Genomic DNA, 26,510 nt, shown 5'->3' with positions numbered 1-26,510 from the left:
AGTGCACCGGGCCATGCAGCAGGGAGCCAGGACAAGGCCGCGTGTGCAGCGTGGGGCCAAGGGTGCACCGTGGCCGGTGCCCCGTGCGAGGTGTTGCGGGGGCTACAGGCCCCTGGGCACAGTACGCAGGGGACGGAAGGGGTACGGGGTGTGCGCCTGAAACCCGCCGGAGAGCGGTGTGAACCGGGTTGTGCTGCCGGTGCACACCTGGCAGAGCACGCCGAAGGCCATGGGGTTCCCCAGGGGCTTGTGCCAGGGCCACGGGGATGGCAGTGCCTGCCCTCGGAGGGGGCAAACACATGCATGCAAGGGGCACCTATAGAGGCTGCCCACCCGTCCCCCTGCCAGTGGCCGGGATACGCAGGCTCGGTGGGTAGGTGGGAGGACATGGCGCTCTGCGGAGCTCCCCTGAGCTGGCACCTCCCGGCTGCGGCGCCCAGAGACCCCCGGGAAATGCTGGCAGGAAAAAGTCTCTTGGCAGCAGCGGCCGTTCCCCTGGCAGCCCCTTCCCAGCCCCACGCCAACGCTGGGGAGACAAAGGCAGGAGCTGCAGCTGGCGGGGGGCTGCGAGGGGGCTGCCGGAGGAACGGCACTGCTGCCCACTGGCTTCTTCCCCCATGGGACTTCCTGGGGCCCGGCATGGGGGCCCTGGGCTCGGCCACTGTCCCAGCGAGCCCTGGGGAGGTGTTTGCTGTGCCCGCAGCTCCAGCTCCATGCAGTTTTCCCGAGCTCAGACTCTTATTTCTGAAAACTTCGGTACTTTCTCCCGTATGCATCTCTAAATACAAGCTCAGGTCAGTCTTTTCAACACGAAACCTCTCTTATCACTCATGTAAAATCATCTGGGCTTGTATGAAGGTGACCGATATTTAATATTCCAACCTGTACCAGGAAATCAAATATATCTTTTTCTAACACGTTTCTCTGCGTACAGAAAACAGGAGAGTTTGGTTGTTTATGATCACAGCTGCTTTTTGGCCTTTGTCCATGGAAAATCTCTGCTCTTTTCTTACTTCTGGCATCTCCCCGTCCCATTGCATTCCCTCTGTTTCTGGTTTTTTATATGTTCTTCATTAAACTGCCATCCACGTGACTGCCTTTGCCTATTGCTTGCCTTGGCCTATTCAGGAGAAAAAGGCCTATGAAAATGAGCTGAGCTTGGATGATGGTCCTGTATCTCTGGGGGTGAGATGCTGCCAAATGCTTCCTGATGAAAACAGGCTGCTTTGTTCCAGAAAATGAAAGACCCTGGAGCTGAGCGGGCTCCCGCCTGCTCTCGCTGCCCTGCCGTGCTCTGCGGCTCATGGATCTCCCCAGGACAGACGGGCTGTGTTTCACTGGGAGGGTGGGGTGGGCTCCCCACCAGCCAGAGTAAATCCAAGGGCCCTTGAGAGCCCCAATGGCTGGGAGGCTGCTGGAAGCGGAGCCACAGGCTGGGAACGGGCGGAAAGGCCGGGTCCTCCTCCTTGTCCTTATTCAGTAATGCCTGGCGCCGAGTGGCCATGTAGGGCTGCTGGCTTTGGAACTTCTAGGTTGGATCATTCCCATGCCGGAGGCTCCATGTGTGTGGCAAAGTCTGTCCTGAGCCAGTTCCTCCAGCTCTGTCTGCCTGGGGGCTCTTTCCGGCAGCCATGGTGGCTCTGTGCTGCAGACAGCCCATACTGGGACAGTGACGCAGCCCCAGCCGAAGGAGCCCTTTGGTCCCATTTTAGAATCATAGAATGGTTCGGGTTGGAAGGGACCTTAAAGATCATCTAGTTCCAACCCCCCTGCCACGGGCAGGGACACCTCCCACTAGACCAGGCTGCTCAATCCCCATCCAGCCTGGTCTTGAACACTTCCAGGGGTGGGGCATCCACAACTTCTCTGGGCAACCTGTTCCAGTGTCTCACCACCCTCACGGTAAAGAATTTCCTCCTAATATCTCACCTAAATCTCCCCTCTTTCAGTTTAAAACCATCACCCCTCGTCCTACCACTACACTCCCTGATGAAGAGTCCCTCCCCATGTCTCCTGTAGCCCCCTTTTAGGTACTGGAATCATAGAATCATAGAACGGTTAGAGTTGGAAGGGACCTTAAAGATCATCAAGTTATAAGGTCTCCCCAGAGCCTTCTCTTCTCCAGGCTGAACAAACCCAACTCTCTCAGCCTGTCCTCACAGGAGAGCTGCTCTAGCCCTCTGATCATCTTGGTGGCCCTCCGCTGGACCCGTTCCAACAGGTCCGTGTCCATCTTTTGGCTCGCAGGACAAGGGTCCCTGATGCTGGGAGCTTCTGCTGCTCCACCTGCCCTCCCTCTGCCCGGGGATGCTTTGCTGCTCTGCGGCCAAAGGTCTTCCAGCCGCCATTGAATAGAATAAGACTAGATGATTAACACGAATAATACTACAGAACGAGTTCATGGAGTTGCCCTGGGCGGGGGGCAGTGAAGAAAGAGGCGGTGGGGCCTGGTCCCGGGCCTCGCCGCCCCCCTCCTCGCCCCCCCCGCCCCAACCCCGGGAGGAAGATACCGGGCCAGGTCCCGGGCCACCGGACCACCACCTCGGAGAGTCTCGCTCCCCTGCTCGCCCCCAGCCCCACATGGCGGCGGGGGGGGCAGGGAAGAGCGGAGGGGGGACCCCGTCCCCGCCGTCTCCTAGCAACCTCGCCCCGCCCACCCCACTCCCGCCCCCGCCGCCCCGTGACGCGTCGGCGTGAGCGCGGCCCATTGGCCGAGGGCGGGCCGCCCGCCGTGACGCCTCGACGGGGCGGGGCTCAGGGGTGACACGTCGGACGGCGGCGCCGCCAGCGCCAGCGGCAGCCGGAGCCGCCCCCCGGTCCCGTCCGCCGCTCCCCGGTCCCGGCCATGCGGCTGTCGCTGGTGCTGTCTGTGCTGCGGCCCGCCGGGCCGGTGGCCATCGGCGTCTCGCTGGGCTTCACCCTCAGCCTCCTCAGCGTCACCTGGGTGGAGGAGCCTTGCGGGCCGCCGCCGCGCCCCGACGCTCGCCCGCGCCCCGACGCCGGCGGCCCCGCACCGCCCCCCGGCCCCGCCAACACCAACGGCAACGCGGCGCGCAGGCCCAACGCCGTGCCCGCAGGGCTGGGCGCCGACAGCTGGGAGCCCCGCGTCGTGCCCTACCGCCCGCCCAGCCCCGGCAGGGCCGCCAAGAAGGCCGTCAGGTGCGGGGGGGGCCGCGACGGGACGGGATGGGATGGGACGGGGGGAGCTGGGCCTCCGCGGCTGGGGGCTGCCTGCCCCTGCCTGCCCGCTGGCCCGGTGCTGGGGGGCAGCCTGCCTAGTGGGCTGGTGCCCGGGAGGCTTTACAAGTGACCCGGCGCTGTGCTTCCCCCAGCCCTTGCCACCACCCAGGGATGCAGCTGGATTTTTCTCACTGCAAGCGCCTTTCCCTGCTGCTCCCCTTCCTCCCTCCACCCCCTGCTTCTCCTTACCCCCCCTGCCAGCCTCGGGAGCTCCCGGAAGAGCCTCATGCCCGCGCTGCTGCCTGCTGTGCAAAGGTGTCCTGCTGCAGCACGTGCTGCCGGGCACCCTGCCCTGGTCCCTTTCCTGTCCTGCCCTAGCAGGGACCCCTTCTGCGGTGGCACGTCCCCCCCTACTCACTGCAAACTCCAGCCTGCTCCAGGGCTGGCTGCGGCCTGTCCCCGTGGCCCCGGGATGACGGGGAGCAGGCAGTGAAAGGGCCTCCTTGTCCCAGCGAGGCGGTGGGCGGATGGAGGGGGCTGAATGGGGCCAGTGTGTGCCAGGCGGTGGCTGGGGGCCGGGGGGGAGTCGCTTCCTGCTGCTGCACCGGGCTGGAAGAATTGAACCAGGAAATCATTGTGAGGGGACAGCTGGGGGCTGCGGTGGGGAGTGGGGACACAGCCGGCCCCGTGCTGGCTTCAGGCCCTGCTGGGGTGGGTGGCTTCCTTGGGGACAGCAGCAGAGGCTCTTCTGCCTGCGTGTTCCAGAGCGGTGTGGCGGGAAGGTCCTTCCTAGCTCAGCTGTCCTGGCTGGGGCTGGCCATGGCAGCATGCCAGGCAGGTGGTGGCCCCACTAGACCTCTTCTGGCTGCACCCAGCCTTTGGCAAGCCTCTGGTTTGAGCTGGGCTGGCCAGCTCACGGGAAGGGAAGGTCTCCCGTGGTCCCAGATTTGGGGGGAACCTCAGCAGAGTGCTCTGCTATACCTCTGGCCCAGGGGTGCTGCTGGCAGCTGGTGCCACTAAGGTGATGTCCTGCACGTGTGGTTGCAAGCCCAGGAGCTGTTCCTGCAGAGTAACTGAGCTTGGCACCACTGGGGGGAACAGGGAGGGTCCAGGCCAAGGTGGGGTGCAGTGCCCCGGGGCCAGATGTTCTCTCCTTCCTGCAGGACCCGGTACATCAGCACGGAGCTGGGGATGCGGCAGCGGCTCTTCGTCGGTGTGCTGACCTCCAAGAGCACTCTGAACACATTGGGGGTGGCTGTCAACCGCACGCTGGCCCACCGCCTGGAGCGCCTGGTGTACTTCACAGGCACGCGGGGCCGCAAGGTGCCCCATGGCATGACGGTGGTGACGCACAGTGATGAGCGGCCCATCTGGAACATGTACCAGACCATCAGGTACCTTCTGGACCACTATGTGAACGACTTCGACTGGTTCTTCCTGGTGCAGGATGATACCTACACAGAGGCTCACCGCATCAGCCGCCTGGTCGCCCACCTCAGCATCGACACCCATCTTTACCTGGGCCGTCCCGAGGAATTCATCGGTGGGGACACCGAGGGACGCTACTGCTACGGGGGTTTTGGCTACCTGCTGTCCCGCAGCCTCCTCCTGCTCCTGCAGCAGCACCTGGAGAGCTGCCGCAACGACATCCTCAGTGCCCGGCCTGACGAGTGGCTGGGCCGCTGCATCATTGACTACACGGCCATCAACTGCGTCGAGGAGCATGAGGTAGGTCCTGTGGCAGAGATGGACTTCAGGAGCCTGCTTCTGGCCCAGTGTATTTCCCTGCCTTCTCAGGGGCTCCTAGGGCCTGGGGGACAGGCCTTGTGCCCTATTATCCTTTGAGCTTGCTGGGCTGGCAGTTCATGGGGTGGGAGCATGGGTCAGGGCTGGCCGTGACCCAACCCTTCTGACTGGTGCAGGGCCTGCATTACCACTACTTTGAGCTGGGAAAGAACGTGGACCCTGAGCGGGAGACAGACCTCCGTTTCCAGAGCGCCTTCACTGTCCATCCTGTGCTGGATCCCCTCCAGATGTACCGGCTGCACAAGTACTTTGCACAGGTGGAGCTGGAGAGGACGTACCAGGAGATCCAGCAGCTCCAGGTGAGACCTGGTGTGGCTGGGAGGGTCTGGGCTCCTCCTGTCATCCCTGTGGGCTTTCTGGTTACTCCATGTCACCTCTGTGCTCTAACATGAGGGTTTCTTACCCGGAGCTGCTTTGGGATGGGATCAGCTGAGCTTGTGTGGCTGCAGGGCGGGCAGCTGTGCTGGATGGAGAGCAGCCCTCAGGGTGTGAGCAGCTTTGGACCTGGATGGGTCCTGGAGCTGCAGTGGTGGTTCAGGTGGAGCCAGCAGGGTTCTGAGATCCACCAGCAAAGGCCAGGCAGGGTGGGAGAGGGTGAGGATCCTGCTGATGGAGGTGGTGTGTGCCGCATTTGGGGTGCTGTTAGGAGGAAACCTGAGATGCTGACTGGAGTTGGGCTGAAGCTAGAGTTGTTCTGGCTGCTGCTCTTTGGGCCAGGAGTGGCCAGTCTCTGAGTATCTGGAGTCAGCTTGATGCTACCAGAGCTGGAAAACCTGCCTGGACCCGCCATGGGCTCTCACTCCTCCATCTCTCTTGCAGCTGGAGATCCAGAACGCCAGCAGCCTGTCCGCCGATGGGGACCATGGTGCCACATGGCCCATTGGCATCCCGCCCCCCTTCCAGCCCAAAACCCGCTTCGAGGTGCTGCGCTGGGACTATTTCACAGAGGAGCAGGTCTATGCTTGTGTGGACGGTTCCCCCAAGTGTGAGTTGCGTGGCGCAGACCTGGCAGATGTGGCTGATGTGGTGGCCAAGGCCATGGAGGAACTGAACCGCAAGTACCAGCCGGTGCTCCACGTCCGCAAGCAGCAGCTGGTGAACGGGTACCGGCGCTTCGACCCCACGCGTGGCATGGAGTACACGCTGGACCTCCAGGTGGAGGTGGTCACCCAGAAGGGGCACAGCCGCTCTGTCACCAAGCGTGTACACCTGGTGCGGCCCCTCAGTGAAGTGGAGATCATCCCCATGCCCTACGTGACGGAGGCCAGCCGCATCAACGTCATCCTGCCACTGACAGCCCACGACCGGGACCACGCTGCCCGCTTTTTGGAGGCTTATGCAACGGCTGCCTTTGAGAGCAGCGAGAATGCGGTGCTCACCTTCCTCTTTATCTATGACCCCTTTGAGGCCCAACAGGTCACCCAGAATGACATCTTCGCCTCTGTGAAGGCCCAGATCACCGAGTATGAGCACAAGTATGCAGAGGTGAAGATCCCATGGATCAGCGTCAAGACAGATGCTCCCTCCCAAATCAAGGTCATGGATATCATCTCCAAGAAGCATCCTGTAGACACGCTTTTCTTTGTGGCCGGCGTGGGGACGGAGGTCACTGTCGACTTCCTGAATCGCTGCCGGATGAACACCATCAACAACTGGCAGGTCTTCTTCCCCATCCACTTCCAGGGCTACAACCCTGCCATTGCTTACCACAACCAGGTGCCGCCCCCCACGCTGGACCTGCTGCGGGATGCGGGGCGCTTCGACCGCGACGTCTTCCATGAAGCCTGCTTCTACAATGCCGACTACATGGCGGCACGCACCCGCATGGCGAGTGACGTGCAGGAGAACGAGGACATCCTGGAGACCCTGGACATCTACGACATGTTCATCAAGTACTCCAACCTCCACGTCTTCCGGGCCGTGGAGCCCGCCCTGCTGCAGCGTTACCGGCACCAGGCCTGCAACCCCCGGCTCAGTGAGGAGATCTACCACCGCTGCATGCAGAGCAGCCTGGAGGGCGTAGGCTCTCGCTCCCAGCTGGCCATGGTGCTCTTCGAGCAGGAACAAGGGAACAGCACCTGAACCTCAGGGTGCAGAGGGGCTGGTCCTGCCTTGCCCTGCCTGCCTGCCCAACTTGCCTCTTCTGCTGCCCAAATTTGTCTTCCTCTTCCCAGCAGCTGCAGGGATTGCTGGTGCCCGAGCTCATGACTCGCCCCACTGGGGCTGCTTGGGCCGGGGTCTGCCAGCCTGGGGTGCCCAGGTCCTTCCAGAGCGGCCATGGCTGTGCAGACCCCGGGGTGAGTTGGGGTCAGAACTGTGAGCTGGGATGCCCACTTCCCACCCCAGAGCTGCTGGCCTCTGGCCCCTGGCCCCATCCCTCCATCCTGGCCCTGCTGCCCAGTGGGGAGGCAGTGGGTTGCCCTGTCCCTTGCTGTCTCCACTCGACTTGGGGCACAGAGAGCCCAAGGGCCCCTTGCTGCCAGGTCCGTGACTGCCATGGGGCTGGAGGTGATCCCACTTGGTTTCCTCAGTGCCCCGGGACAGGGCTGTGCGCCTTGCTGCTTCGGTGCATCGGCCTGGTCGTGCAGGGGCAGCGGGATGGGACATGTCCCACCCCAAAAGAGCAATAAGGAGGTTGGTTTTTGGGGTTTTGCCACTTGGCAATGAGCTGGAGCCCTCCCAGCGAGTTGGGGTGGGGGGTCCTGGCCCCTGGGGCCCTTGGGCACAGGGCGTGCCGGAGGGGATCCTGCTGTATTCGCGTACCGTGAGCTGCTCCCCATGGGAACCGTGACCCAGGCCGCTTTGGCCTTCGCTGTATCGATAGGACGTCGGAGGTTGCAGCCCTCGGATGAGAGCCTCCTGACAGAGGTGGGAGCCCTCCCTGACGTGTGGCCACCCTTGGGGGTGGGGGACACAGTGCCCGGCTTGGTGGGCACAGCAGAGGGTTTGGCTGTGCATCTCCTAAGGAGAAAGCGACTGAGGAGCCGCTCTCTGCTCCTGGTTTGTATTTAATAGTGGGGAGAAGGGGGGGGTGGGGGGGTGGTGTTTACACTAATAAAACAGAGAGATGAACCCATGGGTCTGGCTGATTCTTTGCCGGGGCATCTCTGGGTTTCCCCCTGGGGGTCTGTGTGGGGGTAGGGGATGGCTGCTTGTACAAAGCCTGGCTGCAGCTGGCTGGACAGCTTTCTCCCAGGGAGGCTGCTTTCCCCAAGCTGCCAGCAGCATCCTCTACCTGAGCTGGGAGAAGACCGCTTCTCCTTAGCGAGGCCAGGGGGAGCCTGCCGGCTTAGGGACAGGGTAGCAGGCACCAGGCCAAGCAGACACATGGAAATACCAGCTTGAACCCCTGGGGGCTCACAGCAGGAGCTCTGCACCTCCCCTGGGGCCACCCTGCTGTCACCAACTGCTACCAGCCACTGGTGGCACAGCAGGATGCTGAGCTCCTTGCCTCGGGAAGCCCCGGTGCCCACTGCAGCATGCTGAGCTCTGGGCACTGCCCTGTCTTTCCTGGTGCCATAAATCTGTGGTCCTGCTGACCAGGTTTCTAGCCCTCTTCAGCCCTGGCTGTGGGTGGAAAAGCACTGTGGTGAGGGGCTGGTGCAGCCGTGTGTGTCCCCCACACGTGCTGTCCCTATAACAGCCTTCGTGGGCTGTATGTGAGTAATGGGGGACCCCTGGCTCACATCAGAGCAGAGGTCAGGTGCCCAAGTGGGGTGAGCTCTGCCCTCCAGGATCTGGGATCAGCTCCGAAGTAAACTCCTGGGCCAGAAACCACATCTGAGGGCTGTGTTGAATCTTTAGGGCTGGACCTGCCCTCTCTGCATTTGTTTCATCCTTTTTTGAGCTGTTTTACATCTCAGGGCTTCTCAGCATCTTGTGGTTTCCAGTTCTGGGTCGGGCAGAGCACTGTGGTCCTGCCCTGGGCTGACTCACCCCCTGCAGCTCCTGTTTGCAGTGTGAGAAGTGGGGGCTGCGTCCCCTGCTCGTGCTCCTTGCTCCGGGCGTGATTTTCATGGCTCTGCCTGCTCTTCCCACCGGTCCTTTGGTCATCGCGTTTCACTTGTTCACTCAACGCCCGTATCAAAGAGACATCCTCCGGAAAATTAACTGAACCTACTCGCTATTAGTTAACCAGGCTGTTAGTGCTCGGCAAACCTCATGGAACGCCCCTGGGCTGTGTGACATGCCTTACCCAGAGACTCATTCATATATTCCTGCTCCAGTCTTCATATCCACGGTGTAGGAGCGTCTGTGTTTAAATATAATTTAATTATATTTCAGATGATAACCGTTAGCTTGCTCTGGGTATTTCTATTTTTGATCTTCCCTGAGCGCATCCTTAATTCCCTTTAAGTGCGAATCTGGGACAGAGGGAGCGAGGCGGATGCAGGTGCGTTACGGATACATTTCTCCTCTGAAAAACAGACCTAGGAGTCGGATGTGATTAGGCGTTAGAAGAGTACCCAAATGGTAATAAAGCAAACCGGCTTCAAATCAGGTTGGCTACGAAAAGAAGTGCTGAATTGTCATTTAACTGTCGCAAGACGGTCTAGATAGAGTTGCTCTTGTCTCCTCGTTGCTATTTTGCCCAGACTGAGTTGGAGCTATTTGCATACATAACGCTCTGCACTGTCAACACCAGCGAAGCCTCCCCCCGGCTCTGGCATACGACATACGTAGGAGCAAACGACAGTGCTCGGGGCACTCCCAGCATGGTTATTGCTCCCTTTTAAAAGGAGCTGGCAGGGTTTGAAGCCGCTTTGGTGTTTGCCAGGTTATTTGCAGCATCAAAACATGCCGAACCCCCGTGGAAGGATGCTTAACGCTTTGGGAAGGGGTTTGGTGATGGGAGTGGGCTGGGCCGCGTGACCAGGGGACAGAACAACCTTCCAGCACCTGGGTGAAGTAAATGGGCTCACTGGGCAACGGCAGAGACCTGTGATGATGGGGCCATGGGCATAACCCCTCTCTGCCCCTGCAGCAGGGTGCTGGAGCAGGACGGTGTCACCCGTGATAGACACAGGGAGGAGCAGTCCCGGGTGCGGACGTGGGCAGCTGAGCAGACAGGGACTTCCTGCAATCCCTGTTCAGGTTTGACCGGTACTTCCATACGACATGTGGATTTCTGCACAGATGCAGAGCTGCAAAAGGGCAACTTTCCCAAAGGGGCAGGAGGAAACACGTGTCTGCTGCCCATAGACTTCTGCTTCCCTTGTGAAATCTTTCTAAAAGCGTTACTGGCTCACCACAGCCTTTGAGAAGAGCAGCGCAAGTTCCTCTTGGGGGGTTTTTTGGAGGAGGGCATGAAGGGCTGGCTCAGGGCAAAGCACTTCGAGGCACGAGGGGGCTGGCTGGGTGCTCCGGGGCTGGGCGGGCGCCTGCCTCCCTGCTTCTTCTTGCACCATGGAAAGGAAAGGGACTTAAACCGGGGAAAACCCAAGCTGCTGCTCTGCTCTTCTGCTCCCCCCAAAATTTGTTCCCCTGTGCAGTCATGCTGGTGCCTCTGTGCAAATGCAGCAGCGAGTCTGTGAGCAAGGAAGGCAAAACCTGCTTCTTCAGCCCTGCTTGGGTCACTTCTGGCTGCGCTAAGCCCCGCGGCAGTGTTACTTCAGATCCAGCAATGTTAATCAGCTCCATAGCTGACCTTTGGGAGGATGTAGGAAGTGCAGCCATGCCAGGAGAGGGCTGGAGGGCAAAGGGAAGCGCAGTGCCCTTTCATCCCTCTGCTTTCCTTGGGAAGGGGTCAGCGGTGCCTTCCCTGCCTGTCCCACAGGAGCGGCTTCCCTATCCACAGAGCCCGGGGGACTCAACTCTGGCAAATATTTCCTCCTGGACACAAGCGAAGGCAGGAGAATTTCCTGCTGCTTAAGGAGGAGCAGGCAGGGAGATGCTGGGCTTTGCCTGTGCCCAGTGCCCCGGCTCACAGCCCAAGGCACTGCTGAGCCCCTCCAGAGGGTGTGGGTCTTTGACATGGGGCTTTCCTGGCCAAGCTTGGGGAAATCAGAGCCTTTCGATGAAGAGGGAAACGGCCGATAGCTGTAAGTACAGGCGGGGCTGATGCCGCTGTGCCTGCCCTGCGGGGGTTTCCCTGCACAGGGCTGTCAGTGCACCCAGCTGCGCCTGGGGACGTCCTCTCTGGGGACATAAAGCCCTGGCACAGGCAGACTGCAGGAGCCCAATGCGCCGGGCCTGGGGGGAGAGACAAGCAGCTTGGTTGGATTTTGATTTTAATTGCCTCCTTGGTTTTTCCAGCCTGCTTGCCTGCTGTCAGGGGCTGAGCGCTGGAAAGTGAGGGCTGTGTCCTCTGCCTGGCCCCACTGACGGGTACCACCAGTCCATTTTCCCAGAAGGGAGTCATGGGGGAATGGCCAGAAGCAAAGCAGCGAGCTTGGCATGCTCAGGTCATCAGGAGATGCTGAGGGTCACTCCTTTCTCTAGGTGTTGCCTTTCAACACCAGCATCTCTGGACTGGAGGCAACAGGGAGGAGGTGACAGCAGCAAGGCACCCCAGGGCTTGCTTCCTGCCCCTCTGTTCCCAAGCTGGATGGTTTGTTTTCTTTGAAATACAGCTTTTCCCTGAGAGCAGCTGTAATTGCGGTGTGTGGCTGTGGAGGCACGGTGGGAAGTACCCGAGGAGATGGCTGTCCCGTTGGTGGAAGGCATCCTTGCTGGCTGCTCTGTCGTGTTGCCCCCTCCCTGGGTCCGGCACCACATCCCCCAGGAGCTGTCTGCCAGGGTTGTTCCCTCCATGGTGACAGGAGCCATCGCCAGTGCAGCTGGTCCTGCCGTGGTCAGGTGCCTGGCATTTGTCCAGAGGACTGTGCTCGTTAAAATTAAGGGCCTATTTCGCTGTAGTGGATCCCCTTCTAATTATGCCCCAGCTATTTCAGGTGGCTCATTACAGGCGGTTCAAGCAGTGCTGGGCTGGGCTGCTGTCATCCATGTAGTAACCCCCACAGCACCCCCAGCCCATATTTCTGTCCTGTCAGCCCCCTGCCCTATGGCAGCCCCCAGGTGGATGGAGCCCATCCTCTCCGCCACACTGCCTGCCCAGAAGGGCAGGTGGGGTGCCCACTCTGCCCCACGGAGTGATACGAGGGTCAGGGTACAGCTCTGGTGGCTCCCACTGCTGGTTCCCAGACGGCAATCACCGTACCTCTGTCGGCACGAATTGCTGGGCAGGGGGCAAGGCTCTCTGCAGGCAGCGATGCAGAGATGCTCACCTTTGGGCAACCAGGCGTGCTGGCTCTTGTGGTGCCCAGCATGAGTGCAGAGCTGCAAAGTCCTCCCCAGGTCCCACCGCCATCTCACCCTGGGGTGCGACTACCCCTCCCCGCCACCACGTGTCCCCCCCGTCCCAGCCCTGCCTGCTGCCCCCAGCCCTCCCAGGCAGCTCCGCACCTACTTGTGCCTCTTTATTAGGGAGCGTTTGTACATTTATAAAACAGTGACGCACATCTCTCAACTTCACCAGTACGAGGGCGTTTGTGCTGGCCCTCCCGCCATGGTGCCCGTGCCCACCCTGCTCAGGGCTCACTGCTCCCACTTGCAGGGAGGGGGCCACATCCTGCACCCCACCACCTGCCTCAGGAGATCTTGGTGTAAGGCTGGCACAGCATGGCATGTCCCCGGGCTAATGTGTGGCACCCCTCTGGGGACATCCCTGCTTGGTCCTGGGTGTTGGGTGCAGGGGGACCCTGTGGGGAGCTGGCATGGGGTGCTCTGGAGGGTCTCCCTGGGGAGCAGCACTGTGCCTGCCCTGCTGGGGTGCTTGCTATGCCCCCCCCCCCCCGTGCAGGGGACATCACGCAGCCAGGTACTTGCACCAACGCAGAACACATTTCCACATGGGTGCATATTTTGGGGGGCTGTTGGGCTGCGTGTACCCAGAGCCAGGGCTGCCAAGCACGTCACCAGGCTGGTGCTCTGGTCCCTGCCTTGTGTGTCCCATGCATGGGCCTGCAAGGATGATGGCTCCTCCTGCATCTATGGCTTTGGCCACGGCATAGCATGGCCATGTTCTGTCTGCTGGGACCAAGGATGGGCACCAAACCGGCAGGGCCGGGGGCCACCTGGCTCAACCTCAGCCTCCCCCAGAGGTCCCAAATTGCTGCCCTGGGGTCCCCCTCTGCTCTGTGTGTGTGTGTGTTGAGGGGGGCTTTGCCAACCCACCCCCCGCCCTCCTGAGATATTTTTGGGGCGTTTTGCCCTGCGCTGGTGTCTGCTACAGTGGAGGGGGAGGAGGCAATGTCGGACAGGACAAGAGGAGCGCTGTGGGTCCTGCCGTGGGTCCTGCCATCTTGGGGCAGGCAGGAGGGCTGTGGGTGCCGGTCCTGGCTGAGGTTCCGGCCGGTGGGTCAGGCTGTGGCTGTCCGGGCGGTGCTGGGCACGGGGCACCCTCCTAACCGTGTACAGTCTGGGGGAGGCACAGCGGGTGCTCAGCACCCGGGGGTGGGTGGGGTGGGGGTGGGAGCGTGGCAAGGGGTACGTGCACGGTGCAAAAGAGTGGCGACAGGCAGGGGAGCGAGGCAGGACCCCCCACTCCACGCCGCCTGGGCTGGGACGAGCCGCTTTGGGCAATACCTGGGCAAGGAGAAGATGGGGAGGGATGGGGGGACACAAGGGGCAGGCGAGGGGGGAGGCGGTAGGTTTGCAGTGCCGCAATGACTGGGGGCTATTGGGGGCCAACACTGGAGTGGGGAGGGGGGGTCACAGTGCAGGGGTCTGGCTGGGAATCGTGATGGTGGAGGAGGGGGGGGATGCAGCCTTGGTAGGCTGCATAAGGACGGGGAAAGGTGGGCAGATGTTTGGGGGGGGTGGTGTGTCACAGTGGTGGTGGTGGCGCCAGGGGTCAGGGTGGTGCCATGCAGGTGTGGCTGCAGGTGGGGTGTCCCTGGCCTGGCCAGGGGGGGTTGGGGGGGTGTCGTGCTTCTCAGAGGGATGCCCTGCAATGCTGCCCTGTCCTGCAGCAGGAATATGGGGGGGGTGGTGGTCCCTGTGCGGGGTGGGGAAGCTGTTCCAGGCACATCTCTCTCTTGGGGGGGGACCATGCAGGGCAGAGACACCCACCCAGGAGGGGTCAGCAGGGGAGGGCTTGGAGGGACTCGCAGGAACCCCAGCTTACCCCCTGCTGCTCTGCATCGCCAGAGCCCCTCTGCCCTGCACCCCGCTGCTACCCCAACCCCCCCCCCCCAATGTGCCCATCCCCCTCCACGTGGTGTGCTTGAGACGGGGCCGAGCCCTCGTGCTGGGGGCGAGCGGAGGGGACGGGTGAAAGGGCTGGGGGGCCGCTCCGGTGCCGGTGCTAAGGCAGCTCCAGGGGCGAACAGCATGGCCGGTGCTGGCCGTGGGGTGGGGGAGGCGGGTGCCTGCGCCCACTGCACCCAGTGCCCCGGTCCCTCTCCATGCGGACGGTGGGGAGGGGGGTGGCAGGGGGCTTCCTCCCCCCAGTCCCGAGCTGGCCTAGCAGGCGAAGTCCTCGAAGACGCCCTGGTGAGGGTAGTGGTGGCGGTGGTGGTGGTTGGGCAGGATGCCCGCGTTGTAGGCGCCTTCCACGTGCCGGCCCAGCGTCTCGCAGGGACTCTGCGGAGATGGCAGTCAGTGGGGTGGCCACAGACCCTATGCACCCTGTCCCCCCCAGGCCCCCTACCCAGCACAGCCTGTCCCCAGGAGCTCCCCTAGGGGCACCCATCTCCCTGTCACCCAGCCTGAGGGCACCAAACGTGGAGCCGTGCTGTCCCTTGCTCTTGGGACAATGCCCCTTCCCCCAGGACAGATGTGGATGCTGCCCAGGCCCTGTCCTTGCAGCCCTCCGGGCAGTTCCCCCTGCCCCCTATCCCTGAGGGGTACCTGGTCCTTGAGCTCCTCCAGTCCCAGCGTGGCGATGCTGCCCGAGGGCTTCTTCAGGGGTGGTTTGGAGCGGCGCAGGACCCGGCTCACCCTGTCCCGGATCACCTGGGTACAGATGGGGGTCAGCCCCAGACCCGCACGCAGGCAGCACCCTGTGTGTGGACACCCCAATCTACACGGACCTGCCACCTGGTCCCATGCCCACCCCGGGAACATGGTGGGGACAGCACCTCTGCCCACCGCCTGCCCTGTCTTCAGGCCAATGAGGGATTCTGGGGGACCTGTCCTCCCACAGCCTCCTGCTGGCAGTTGCCCCATTTGGGGGCTGTAACAGCCCTCTGGGGTGGCGACACACACCCACCCCCCGACACACAGGGAGCCCGGCGCCGACTCTGCACCTCGCCTGTGTGCGATGGCTCTGCTCCCACCACCGAGCCACAGCCCCGAGGGCTCAGCGCACCTCGTAGACGTAGTCCAGGATCTCCAAGATGGTGAGGATGCTGGCGCCGATGAATAGGCCCATCTGTCCCCCGATATCCCCTGGGGAGGAAGAGGAAGAGATGGTCACCAGGAGCTGCTGTGCAGCCCCCATGGAGCCCAGGGAGGGCCAGTGGGGCTGCAGGCAGTGCCAGACCTGCCGGATGGAGGGGAGCAGAGCAGTCACAGAGGCAGGGGGAGCAGGATGGAGGGAGCAGGGGACGTGAAGGATAGGGGATGGCCAGCAGCATGCCACCCTTCAGCCAGTCTGCTGCCAGCTCCTGCCCTGTGTGATCCCTCCCCCTTCAGCCCCACATCCTCCCAGGGCTGGGACACAGAGCTCCATGCATCAGGGTCCCACGGGAAGGTGGGAGAATCACCGAGAAGTCCAGCAAGGTCGTAGGCTTTCTTCTGCTCAATGGCCTCGTAGTTGAGTGCTTCAAAGAAGATGTCCAGTACCAGGAAGTTCTCCCTGTGGGAACACTGCAGTGCTCGGCAAGGAGGGATGGTCACCAAGTCTCCCACTTCCACTGACCCCCAAACCTTGCCACCCGGTCCCCCAGCTCCCCAGCTCCCAGGTGCTCCCAGGGCCCTGGTGACTTATTCAGGCCAGTGTGGTAGGGACAAGGAAGGGGCATGTTCCAGGTCGGAAGGGACCATGGGGTGGGGAGATGTTGGCAGGAGGGCTGGGAGGACACAGATGAGTTGGGGAGATGATGCTCTAGTGGCAGCCACCCTTGGGCAGAGGACACTGCAGGGACCATGTGTGCCAGGATCCACTTCCCACACGCTGCCAGGAGTGGGATGGGGGGTCCCCAGGTCCCCCGCCCCCTGTCCACCCAGCTGGCACACCCCGGGGCTGGCAACTCACCGAATGTAGGTCTCGTTCTTATTGTACTTGCGGGCAAGGTAGCGCGCTGAGCCCTTGTTGGGGATGCGCACCATGGAGATCTCCTTGCCGTAGCGCGTCAGGTTGCACGGCGTGGGGCAGCTGCAGCGCTCCTGGCTGTCCTCCACCGCCGCATCTGGAGGCATGCACTCATCGGCATGGCTGCACCCCTCCCGCCCCCTCCCTGGGGGCACCCAGCGAGCCCCCAGCCACCCGCCCTCCGCTGCACCTACCCAGCGTGTGGTCAGCACACTCAATGTACACGTTGGGGGAGCAGATGGACTCGTTGCCTGAGGAGAAGCAGCTGGTTGGGAGGGTGGGAGTCTGTCCCACTTCTTCCCCCCACCCTTGACTCACTCCCCTAAAGGCGGTGGGGCAGCGGTGGCCCCTGAGTGCGGATGGGATGGGGACAGTGGCCCTTGGGTGCACATTGGCTGGGACAGGGGTGGCCCCTGGGTACAAAGCAGACAGGGAAGGGGCTGATCTGGGGTGTAAGGAGGGTAGGACAGGGGCTGACCCAGCGTGCAGAGAGGATAGGGTGGTCCTTGGTTGTGGAGGGATGGGCAGGGGGGACACTTGGGTGCGGAGGGATGGGACAAGGGATGCGGAGGGATGGGGCAGGGGGGCAACCTTGGGTGCAGAGGGATGGACAGACAGGTACCCTTGGGTGCAGAGGGATGGGGCAGGGACGATCTCAGGGTACAGGCTGTAAGGGGTGAGGGCAGCCCCGGGCAGGACCGGCAGTGCAGCAGGGTGCCCACATGTTGTCACACACCCCTCACCTGGCATGTGGACCATGCGGCAGTGGCAGCTCCGCACCACAGCCTCCTTCTCGCACTGCAGGCGGCAGGCAGCGATGCTGTAGGTGTCGTAGCCGGGCAGCGTCTGCTCCCCCTGCACGCTGGCCCGGCAGTTCCCCCACGGCTGCGGCAGGTAGGTGAGCTGCCAGGGCGAGAGGGACATCACTGCAGGGCCAACCCCAGGCTGGGTGCCCGTGGGCACCTCCCCGGGGGCTGTGGGGCATCCTGCCTTACCCGCTGCTCCTGGCAGGACACGAATGTCTGGAAGCCGGGCGAGACACCGAAGCCCAGCTGATGGATGTAGGGCGGCTCGTCCTGGCTGTGGATCTGGACCCGGATGCCAGCTTCAAATGACGTCTCGTCTGCGGGAGAAGGACAGTGGGGCTGCATGCCTGCCCACAGGGACATCCCTCAGCCTTGCCCCAACACCCACTCAGGACCTGCGCCCTGGGGCCCAGCACCCCTCCAGTGCCCCACTTGCCCCATAAGTGCCCCCCCAGGGTGCTCTGCTTGCCCAGCAGCCCCCACTCCCAGCACCCCTCACCCGTCCCCCACTCACTGGTCTCTCTCCAGATGGGCAGGTACTCTTCCTGCTGGATGTCCAGCATGATCTCCAGCCCATTGCCCATGCCACCCTGGCGGGTCACCCGCGGGTTCCTCCGGTCCCCGTTGAAGGTGTAGCACTTACCGTAGCGTGTGTAGACCTGGGGATGGAGAAAGAGGGGTTGAAGGAGCAAGCAGGCATCTGGCAGCGCGTTCAGCAAGCAGGATGAGATCCCTTTCCAATCTCATGGAGGTGCTCAAAGGGGCAAACAGTCTTGCATGGCCCTTAGAAGGGCTCAACTAAGCCTCCCCCCACTACGCTGCCACCCCTCCACTCTTGCTGGGAGGGGGGGTGAAGCATCTCTCCCAGCACCCACAGGGCAGCCCAGCTGTCCTGCCCCTGCCAGGAGGGGACTCACAGGGGCGAAGTGCTGGGGGCCGCAGCGCTCCCCCTGAAAGCGGCACTCCACCAGCATGTCCTCGATCTGGTGTCCCAGGCGGTGGAAGAAACTCTGCATTGTGCGCTCAGAGCGGCGGGGTGGCAAGAAGCGCGAGTAGTTGGCGAGGCGCGTCAGCCACGCGCGCTGGTCCTCCCCCAGCACGTCCAGCATCTCAGGCACCAGCGAGCGGTTCTCCTGGGCCAGCCCCAGCCACTGTCCCACTGAGTAGAGGTCGGGCTTGGTGAGGCGCAGGAAGCGTGCCCGGTTGGGGTTGCAGAGGGTGACGGCCGGGAAGTGGAGCTGGGGGGCCCGGGCGAGGTGTGCCCGGGTGTGCACGGGGTGCGAGAGCAAGTGATGCAGGCGGTCGGTGGTGCCGGTGGCCAGTAGCGCAGCGGAGGCCAGGAAGGCCAGGCTCCAGAGCAGGCGGCGCAGGCGGGACTGTGGCCGGGTGCACATGTAGTGCAGCCCGGGGATCCTGGTGGCTCGCAGGATGCCGACGGTGAGCTGGGCAGTGCCTTCGTCCTGAGCTGCTGCCAGGGCTTCCTCATCCCGGCAGCAGGCAAAGGGCAGTGGCATGGCTGCAGGCAGGGTGGCTCCTCTGGAAAGCGGGGTGCAGGCTGTCCTCAAGGCTGCCCAGGGTCCCTGGTCCCCTCCAGGGAGCTCTCCCTCCCTGGAGGCTTTTGCTCTGCACCTTCCTGGAGACAAACGTGGCAGGCGCCTTCCTGAGCTGCTCCGGTGACGGGCGAGGGGAGGGAGAGGAGGGGGCTGCTGCAAACACACGCCTTTCCCCAACCTCCATTCGGGAATGGAAAATTCCTCCCAGAGCTGGGCTGGGACAGAGGGGGTTGTTGCGTTACCCCAGGCAGGGTGACCTGGCAGCACCCAGTGCCCCAGCATGGTGGACACCGGTGTCTGGATGGTGATGTCCTGTCCCAGCCAGGCTGCATGAGTCCTGTGCCAAGGGATGCTGCACCCCAGCTTGTCCCTATTGCCCCCTGCCCAGGCACCGCAGCCACTTCAGATCCCTGCCTGGACATCCAGGGTCCCCAGCCATGGCTGCTCTGGGGCTAGGGGCCCTGCCCCATAGAGACAGGACAGTGCCAGGCCTGGGAAGCAATCAGCCGCTACCAGCGCTGCTCAGGACCACATGTGTACCTTGGTCTTCAGTGCTGTACCCTGGTATCCCCCACCCTGGAGCTGGGGACCCCGGTAGATCTATCTGGGCCCTGTAGGGCAGAAGTGAGCCCATGGGGCAGGAGTAGTAGAGCTGTGGGGCGAATGACTGCGTGGGAGCCCACTTGAGCACGGCGGGCACTTTGAAGTGACGGCAAGGCTGTGATCAGAGTGCAGCAGTGGCAGGTGGGGGGGGGTGTCTCTGCACCAGGTTGTCAGCGCGGCTGGCGGGGCCCCGACAGCCTGTCAGGGTGCCTTCAAAGCTCAGCACCACGCTCCTGAGCTGCTTCTCATCTCCTGCTGCTGCCGCTCCCAGGCACCTGCCTTTGGCACCAGGGTCCCGCAGCTTCCACAGCCCTGACACGAGCCAGGGCTGTGGTGTCCCCCATGAAGGGCAGCATCCCTACTGCTCCATGGCAGCTGGACAGGAGGAAACAGCGGTGAAAGGGGGGACTGGAAAGAGCAGAGCTGCAGTGACTCCCAGCACCATCCATGCTGCCAGCCTTGCTGCCTGATCAAGGTGTGACTCTGCAGCCATGCCAGGGATCCAGCCATGATCCAAGCTGGCAGCTTGGTGACAGGCGCAGGAGGACGCCAGGCAGGTCAGGAATGGGGTTTGGGAATGGGACAGGCGCTGAGGTAGGTGAGCAGAGGCAGTGGGCGGCATCTCCGGTACCCAGGGCACTTCCCTCCCACCCCACCTCCATCGCACGCCCTGCCCCGCAGCAGGGAGAAGCCCAGCCCAAGGGCACTCAGGGTGCCAGCTCCGGGCCTTGCTGGCTGTGGCCAGGGACAAGCCCCAGCACCCCGTCTCCCCGGCTCTCGGCACCCCTGTACCCCGGCTCCCGGCAGCCGCAGGCAGGGGGCAGCAGGGACCCGCGTTTGGCCTGCAGAGGGTGCGCAGCGCCGGCCCCGCCGGGCACATTCCCACCGTCCCTCCCCAGCACCCGTTCTCCCAGCCCAGCCCGGTGTGTCCTGGGGATGGCCGGTCCCCATCCCGCCCGCCACGGGATGCCTGCGCCGCTGCTTGCTTTGCTGGAGGAGAAAATGCTCTTGCGGGGCCGCAGTGCTTCCCCGGGGCAGAGCGCATCTCTCTGGGGACACAAAGCCCTCGCCACCCACATGGCCCCATGCCCCAGAGCTGTCACCGGTCCTGGCACCGTCCCCGCCACAGCACAATCAGCAGTGAGCAGGAGCACTGCCGTGGGCTCCCTGCTCTCTCCACCCTCGGGACCAGCCCAGTGGGTCACCCCATCCCACACTGAGCTGTCCCCTCCAGCCTGGGTGTCCCTGCACCATCCCTGGGACACGGCTCAGCATCCCCCATGCTGGCGTGTCTGTGTGGGGCTGCTGGAGGTGGCTCGGCTCCTTGCTGAGATTTATTGAGGCTCTGAGAGCCGGAGGCTGCCAGCCTGATACCATCAGCCCCTTGCACACCAGAGCAGCTTTTATATTAGTTTTCTTTAAACGGAGGATGAGCTTCCCAGGCTGGAGGAAATGTCATTTCTCCGAACGCTTCCATCTCACGTTGGTTCAGACATCTCCGGGCGGCATCGCAATCACCCTGGAGCAGGGAGAGGGATAGGGACGCGATGCAGAGGCTGGGGCACTTGGGGACAGACAGCTTGGGGACAGGGACTAGTGTGGGGCAGGGCTGGAGGAGAAGGTCCAGTGGTGGCAGTGGCCTTGTCCCCTGTCGCCTGCAGCCCCAGGTGGGTGGTCACGGCTTCAGGGGCACGTAGGGAGGGCAGGGGTGCCCGAGGCGCCCAGCTGAGCTACTCACTTGTCGGCTGCTGGGGTGCCGAGGCCAGCTGTGAAATCGCGCTGGCGAGAGCACAGCACAGTCCTGAAGGGCTTTGCCTTTCCAGCATGACAAACCCAATTAGATAACAGGGAGTGCATGAGGAGGAGGAGGAGGAAGGGTAGAGAAGAGCCTGCCTGTACCAGGAACATGATTTCCTCCCCGCAGCTGACCCAGAAAAGCACCTTGAAGGGCTGGAGCACACGTGTCTAGCTGGGGATGGTGCCTGGGGCATGGGACCTCGGGCACCCTGTTCCGCTTGTCAGGCACCCATGGGTGCCATAGCCTCGGGGCTGGGGTGGCAGGATTCCTGCACTGCGTGACAGTCTCCTCGCTCAGCTGCTGCATGCCGGCATCCCCGCACCGCGCTCACGTGCAGGGGAGACCCCATTAGGGAGATAATTTCTCGACATGATTCCTCATTTCCTTGCTCTCTGCCGCGGAGACACACTGACCTTGACAGAAATAGCTGCTTGTGCCTTGGCAGGAGGATCCCAGCCAGAGATCAACGGGGTCCTGGCATCCTCCTCCCCACCCTACGCAGTTCTGGGTCCCCCCACCCCGTCTCCTCCACCCCCTGGGGCTTGTCATCCTGACCTCCTGATGCAGGGCACCCCATGAGAACAGGGTGCTGGCCCCCAGCACCCTCACCCCAGCTCACCCCAGCCCACCCATGAGCACTGGGGGCACAAGAACCAGCCCCACACACCCCCTCCCCCTATCCCTGCCTCTGGCAGCCCATTGTGCCAGCCTCTGGCTGATCCCAGCTCACGCAGGTATTTCCGCGGCTTACACAGCTCCCCACGGTATTTAGCCTCTGGAAGACGACATTAAACATTGCAAGCAGCGACAAATCCTGATTGCTCTAAGGAGACAAGAGGCCGCGCTAAGCTTCCAGCCAAACATTTTCAAACGAGCTGCAGCATGTGCGGTGCTGGCGGGTCCTGCTTCTGCACACCCGGGGCACCCAGCCCTGCTCCCATGTCCCCACTGGAACACCCAGCCCTGCTCCCATGTCCCCGCTGGGACACCCAGCCCTGCTCCCACATTCCTGCTGGGACATGCAGCTGGCAGTCAGGTCCTGGGCATGGGCACACCATGCAGGACATGGACACCATGCACACCAAGCACCCCAGCATAGAGACACCCTTGAGAACAGTCATCACTGGGCCATAATTGGGATGGGGACAGAGATGGGAAAACACTGGAGCGCTGCCCACCTTGGGCTTGGCAGGGATGTCAGTCCAGGTATACCCTCCAGGTACGCCAGCTCAGAGAGCAAATTATCATGGCCAGAGCTGCGGTATAAAGGAAAGCAGCCTCCAAAACTGGAAATGCTGCTTCCTAAGTGAGCGCAGGCAGCTGGAGGCACAGGGATGCCCCTGGCCAGGAGACACAGCACAGGAACCGGGGCCAAACTGGGACAGCACTGGCAGAGCTGGGGCAATGGCACACCCAAGCATGCTTCTTCCCCCTGCGGTGGCCATTCCAGCCCCGGAGCCCAGCTCTGCTGAAGCCCCTCACCACGTCCCTGGCCCCCCCGTGGCAGCCCCCCACTGCATCCCCAGCAGCCTGCTCCCCCCCGTGCAGCACGGCCAGGCCCCGCCTGGGTGCCCCGGGAGGGAAGCCGCAGCGCTGACGCCAGCATTGCAACTGCCCGGGATATGAGATCCGCTTGGATTCAGCAATTTCAACTCATTTCAAGCCCGATTCTGCAGCAATTTTCTGAGCCAGTGGGATGTTTTCGCCTCTGCAAACGTCCCCTCTCATGCACGGTCGCACCATTTCCCTTCCCTGCTCCCAGGAGGGGTTGGGGAACAGTGCCAGTTTGGCTCGACCCCAGCTCTGGCGGCAGCACAACCATCCCCCACACCAGCAGCCCCTCGGCGCAGCCACCTGCCCCACGCAGAGCTGCTGGGATGGCTCCTGCGGGATGCAGCCCTGCTTGTAGGGGCCAGGGCTCCCGCCTCCATGGGGCACTGGGCTCTGCAGCCTCAGTCCTGGCAGAGCAGGACTGGGCTGGGCTCTTTGTCCCCCCTGTCCTGCAAAGGGCCAAGCTCTAGAGCATCCTCTGCGGTGCCCCGACCCACTTCCCCAGGAGGAGGGAGAGCAGTAGGGCAGCAGTGGGGCTGGAGGATAATGCAGGCACATCCCAGAGGGGCCAGGACCCCTCCTGCCACCGCAGATGTGCCTCTCTCTGTGCCACAGGCCAGTCCGTGCCAGATGAGCCCCCTCGGCCAGGCCTGAGCCAGCAGCGGAGACGTGGGTGCATGGGGCTGGCAGAACCCCTCTCGTGCCAAGCAGGATCGCTGCCAGAATACCAAGTGCTCAGCTGTGCCGTGGGCTGTGCCACCAGGCAGGGGGAGCAGCGGGAGGCACCCGAGCCCCAGCACCAGGCACGACGAGCAGGTCACTGCAAGTCTGCTGCATCGGGGCCAGCGTGCAGCCCGGTGCCCCCCCAGGAGCAGGCAGGATCTGGACCAGGGTTCCCTGCTCCTGGTAGGTCAGGAGCACAGGGATGCAATGCATGGCAGAGGGATGCACCGCATGCATGGTCAAGGACACCTTCCCAGTGCATCTGCCCCAGCACTACCAGTGACACCAGTAAAGCAGGGGGACACTGGCACCGTCCTGCTTTCAGGAGCAGCATCCGTGACAGCACAGCCAAACTTGTGTGCCAGAGAAAGAGCTCTCCCTGCAAGCTATCGCCCCGGGAGTCCTGCACCGTCCAAGCCAGGAGCTGGAGGAGGCCTTGCCACCAATGCCACATGGAGCCAAGGTGGCTGTGACATGGAGGTGAGGGGCTGGGGACCCCAGGTCCTCACCTCTTGGCCCCGCTGTGCAGGCACAGCAGCACACAGCTGCCTCCAGTAGCAGAGCAAGTGCCATCACAAAGTTGTGCTTTCCCCTCCCATTGCTTCTGGGGGGAATTCGTCCCAGTATCTCACTCAGCTCCTCATTTCCAGCCTCAATTTATTCATGGCCAGTTTGTACCATTTGTTTTCGTGCCAGCATTGTCCCTTAGCTTAAATAGCTCTCTTCCCTCCCTTGTGTTTACTCCCTTGATGTATTTATAAACAGCAATCCCATCCCCTCGCAGCCTTCAGCCTGCCAGCCCGCACATGCCAATCGCTCCTGGTTTCCTCTCCCGATTCAGGCTCTGTTTGCCTGGGCAGCCCGGCTGCCTGGCACGGCATCTGCTCCAGCTCCCCGGCAGCTTCCTCAGTCCTGCCTGCCCAGGGCTTGCACGCTGCTCCACCGAGGTCCCTGACCCACGCAAGATGCATGGCTCTGCCCTCTCCATCCCACAGCGACCATGGGGCAGCATCCCACCCAAGTCAGGACCACCGCCCTGGCCAGGACTAACCTGCTCCCTGCAGACCTCCCGGCAGCTTCTGCTTTCATGCAGTTTGCTTGCGTCCACCAAGAAGATCACCTGGGCAGGTGATGGAGTCAACACCAAGGGAATTGAAGGAGATGAAGTGCCAGGGCTGCTGGTGGAGGGGGGAGGCATGCTGCAGTATAGGGTAGGGGTGCAGAAAGGCAGGGGGGAAGGAGCCAAGGAAGCCCACTTCAGCCTGTTAGCAGCCAGCAAACCTCTCTGAGATGTTGAGCGTGTCGCCTGGACTCTCCCTAAGCATGTGGGTTTGGTGCTCAGGCTGCAGGAGATCTCTGCCCCATGTTCCCGCCTCCTGCTTCCCCTGGGAGGGAGATGGGGAAAGCCATGGGGCAGAGCCAGGAGATGCTCAGAGTCCTCATGGGAAAGGGGCGCTAAAGCTGCACCCCCAAATATGCCAGAGTGAGCTTGATGAGCTGCTAACATGCTCCCCAGCCTGGGTTTGGACTGTGCTGAGCAGCAATCCTGCCATCACTCTGTGCACCCTCCGGCGCTCTCCAGCCGGCTTCCCATCCTCAAACACCCCCGCGCTGGGCACGTTGCCCCCGGGCACACAGCACTGCACGCTACGCATAAGCGCTGGGATGGGCTGCAGCTCAGCCTTGCTGCTGCAAACCCAACAAAACACGCACATACACAGAGAGCAATAATTATGGTTTTGGGTAGCGGGCTCCTCTTGGCAGCCAGAGGAGACCCAGCACCATGTGGGGTGCTGTGCAGGCAGAGCTGGTCTGTGACACTTGGCCCCAGCACCAGGGAAGTATCCCCAGCCCTACGGTCTCACACAGAGATGTAGCACTGAGACCATCCATCCTGCAGGCTGGAGGAAGCAGGGACCATCAAGGATACCCGAAAGTGGGGTACACAGCATCCCCAGGGCTCCTTTGTGGAGCTCAGGCAGCCTCTGCTCTCTGTCTGCTGTTACCCCACAGGGACCCCAGTGCTCTAGGATGCTCCCTGCCCTGCAGGGACATCAGTACCTCTGCCTTGTGCCAGTTGGATGCTGGTGGCTTTTGGCTGAGAGATGAGACCCTGAGCAGGTCCTGGGTGCCACCAGACCTTCCTCGCTCCCCTTCACACTCCGGGGCACTGCGGGGAGGCAGCGCACAGCACCGCAGTCCCCGCTGCTCTGCTGCCCGGCACAGGCAGAGCTCTCCAGGTCCCTGGGGACCGCTTCTCTTTGAAAGCAGCCGTGCAGAGACTGCTGCGCCGCCCGTCCCCAAAGGGTTAACAAGCAATTTCCTTTGCTGACAGCTCGGAGACCGTTCACTATCGACTGCGGGAGAATAAGAGGGGAGAAGCAGCGAGATAAAAAGGCAGCAGAGCTGGCACCGCCTGCTTAATCCCAGCGTTTAATCTGCTGGGGCAGCGCAGGCAGCCTTATCTCGCCGTCCTTCTGCTGCTCCATCTCATTACTGCTCCCACGGCTGCGCGGGCCCCGCTGCCGGGAGATGTAAGAGCTGAGCCGGGAAGCGCTGGCCTGGGGCAGCGGCTGCTGCCAGCCCGCTTCGCTCGGCAGCCTCCGCCGGGCCCACTGTGCTGGCGGGCACACGCCTGGCACCCCACGCCTGGCACACAAGGATCCCCCCCCCCGCCCCCACATGCCCAGTTGGAGCAGGGTGGCTGCACAGGAACACACACACAGAGGGATGTGCACACAGCCTGCACTCGTGGAGCGTGCTGTCTCACACATAGCGCTGTCACACAGCCTCGGGAACACACTGCCAGTGTCACACACACATTTCCTGGTCTTTGCACCTGCACGCGTGCTCTGGTGGTCCAGCCTGTGCAGTGCCCATACCCCCATGGTTGGACAGAGGTTGCAGGGCTCTGTGGGACAGTGTGTGTAGGACACAGCAGGGTCAGGACAGCAGGCAAGGCAATGCCACCTTATCCTGCATGTCCCCCTCCCTCCATCCTCACCTATCCAGGTGCTCCCCTGGTGGTGCCAGACCAGCTCCGCTCTGTGTGATCATCCCACCAGGCACACCACGGCCAATGTCACTGGCTCACACCCGGCCTGGGCCAGGCAGCTCCCACAGCCACAGGGCAGGGGTGGGCAGGAGGGGGGCCACCTCCTGGGAGCCGGCAGGTGCCAGCACAGACACGGCCCCTCCAGCGTGGCATTTATCTGTAAATCCACAGCACTGAC

The 26,510-nt window shown here is 62.7% G+C and overlaps 2 protein-coding genes across 6 annotated transcripts in view; one reads left to right on the top strand and one right to left on the bottom strand.

The window, feature by feature from the left end:
• Window positions 1-2,845: 2,845 nt before the first annotated feature.
• On the top strand, window positions 2,846-7,068 carry CHPF (chondroitin polymerizing factor). 3 transcript variants are annotated; one of them, XM_074145474.1, is made up of 5 exons: window positions 2,846-2,990; window positions 3,078-3,159; window positions 4,344-4,908; window positions 5,103-5,285; window positions 5,806-7,068. In XM_074145474.1, exons 1-5 carry the CDS (start codon window positions 2,846-2,848, stop codon window positions 7,066-7,068), a joined length of 2,238 nt encoding a protein of 745 aa, XP_074001575.1. The 3 variants fall into 3 exon arrangements, with proteins under 3 accessions (XP_074001575.1, XP_074001577.1, XP_074001574.1); XM_074145476.1 differs by lacking the exon at window positions 5,103-5,285; XM_074145473.1 differs by having other exon boundaries at window positions 2,846-3,159.
• A 7,383-nt stretch (window positions 7,069-14,451) lies between these two features.
• Window positions 14,452-26,510, bottom strand: part of ASIC4 (acid sensing ion channel subunit family member 4) — a 62,631-nt gene continuing 50,572 nt past the window's right edge. Inside the window, exons 2-10 of one of the 3 annotated variants that reach the window (XM_074145175.1) lie at window positions 17,564-17,708; window positions 17,239-17,366; window positions 16,987-17,146; window positions 16,438-16,494; window positions 16,187-16,340; window positions 15,696-15,787; window positions 15,299-15,378; window positions 14,839-14,943; window positions 14,452-14,571 (exon numbers count right to left, since the gene is read on the bottom strand). In XM_074145175.1, the coding sequence (XP_074001276.1) occupies window positions 14,452-14,571; window positions 14,839-14,943; window positions 15,299-15,378; window positions 15,696-15,787; window positions 16,187-16,340; window positions 16,438-16,494; window positions 16,987-17,146; window positions 17,239-17,366; window positions 17,564-17,708 (1,041 nt within the window). Of the gene's footprint in view, window positions 14,572-14,838; window positions 14,944-15,298; window positions 15,379-15,695; window positions 15,788-16,186; window positions 16,341-16,417; window positions 16,495-16,986; window positions 17,147-17,238; window positions 17,367-17,563; window positions 17,709-26,510 lie in introns of all 3 variants that reach the window. The other 2 variants (XM_074145177.1, XM_074145178.1) reach the window with 2 other exon arrangements.

The sequence above is a fragment of the Numenius arquata genome, chromosome 3 (genome assembly GCF_964106895.1).
Source record: "Numenius arquata chromosome 3, bNumArq3.hap1.1, whole genome shotgun sequence".
Taxonomy (NCBI): Eukaryota; Metazoa; Chordata; class Aves; order Charadriiformes; family Scolopacidae; genus Numenius; species Numenius arquata.
The sequence above is the reverse complement of the archived record's forward strand: the minus strand, read 5'-3'. Positions and strand labels throughout refer to the sequence as shown.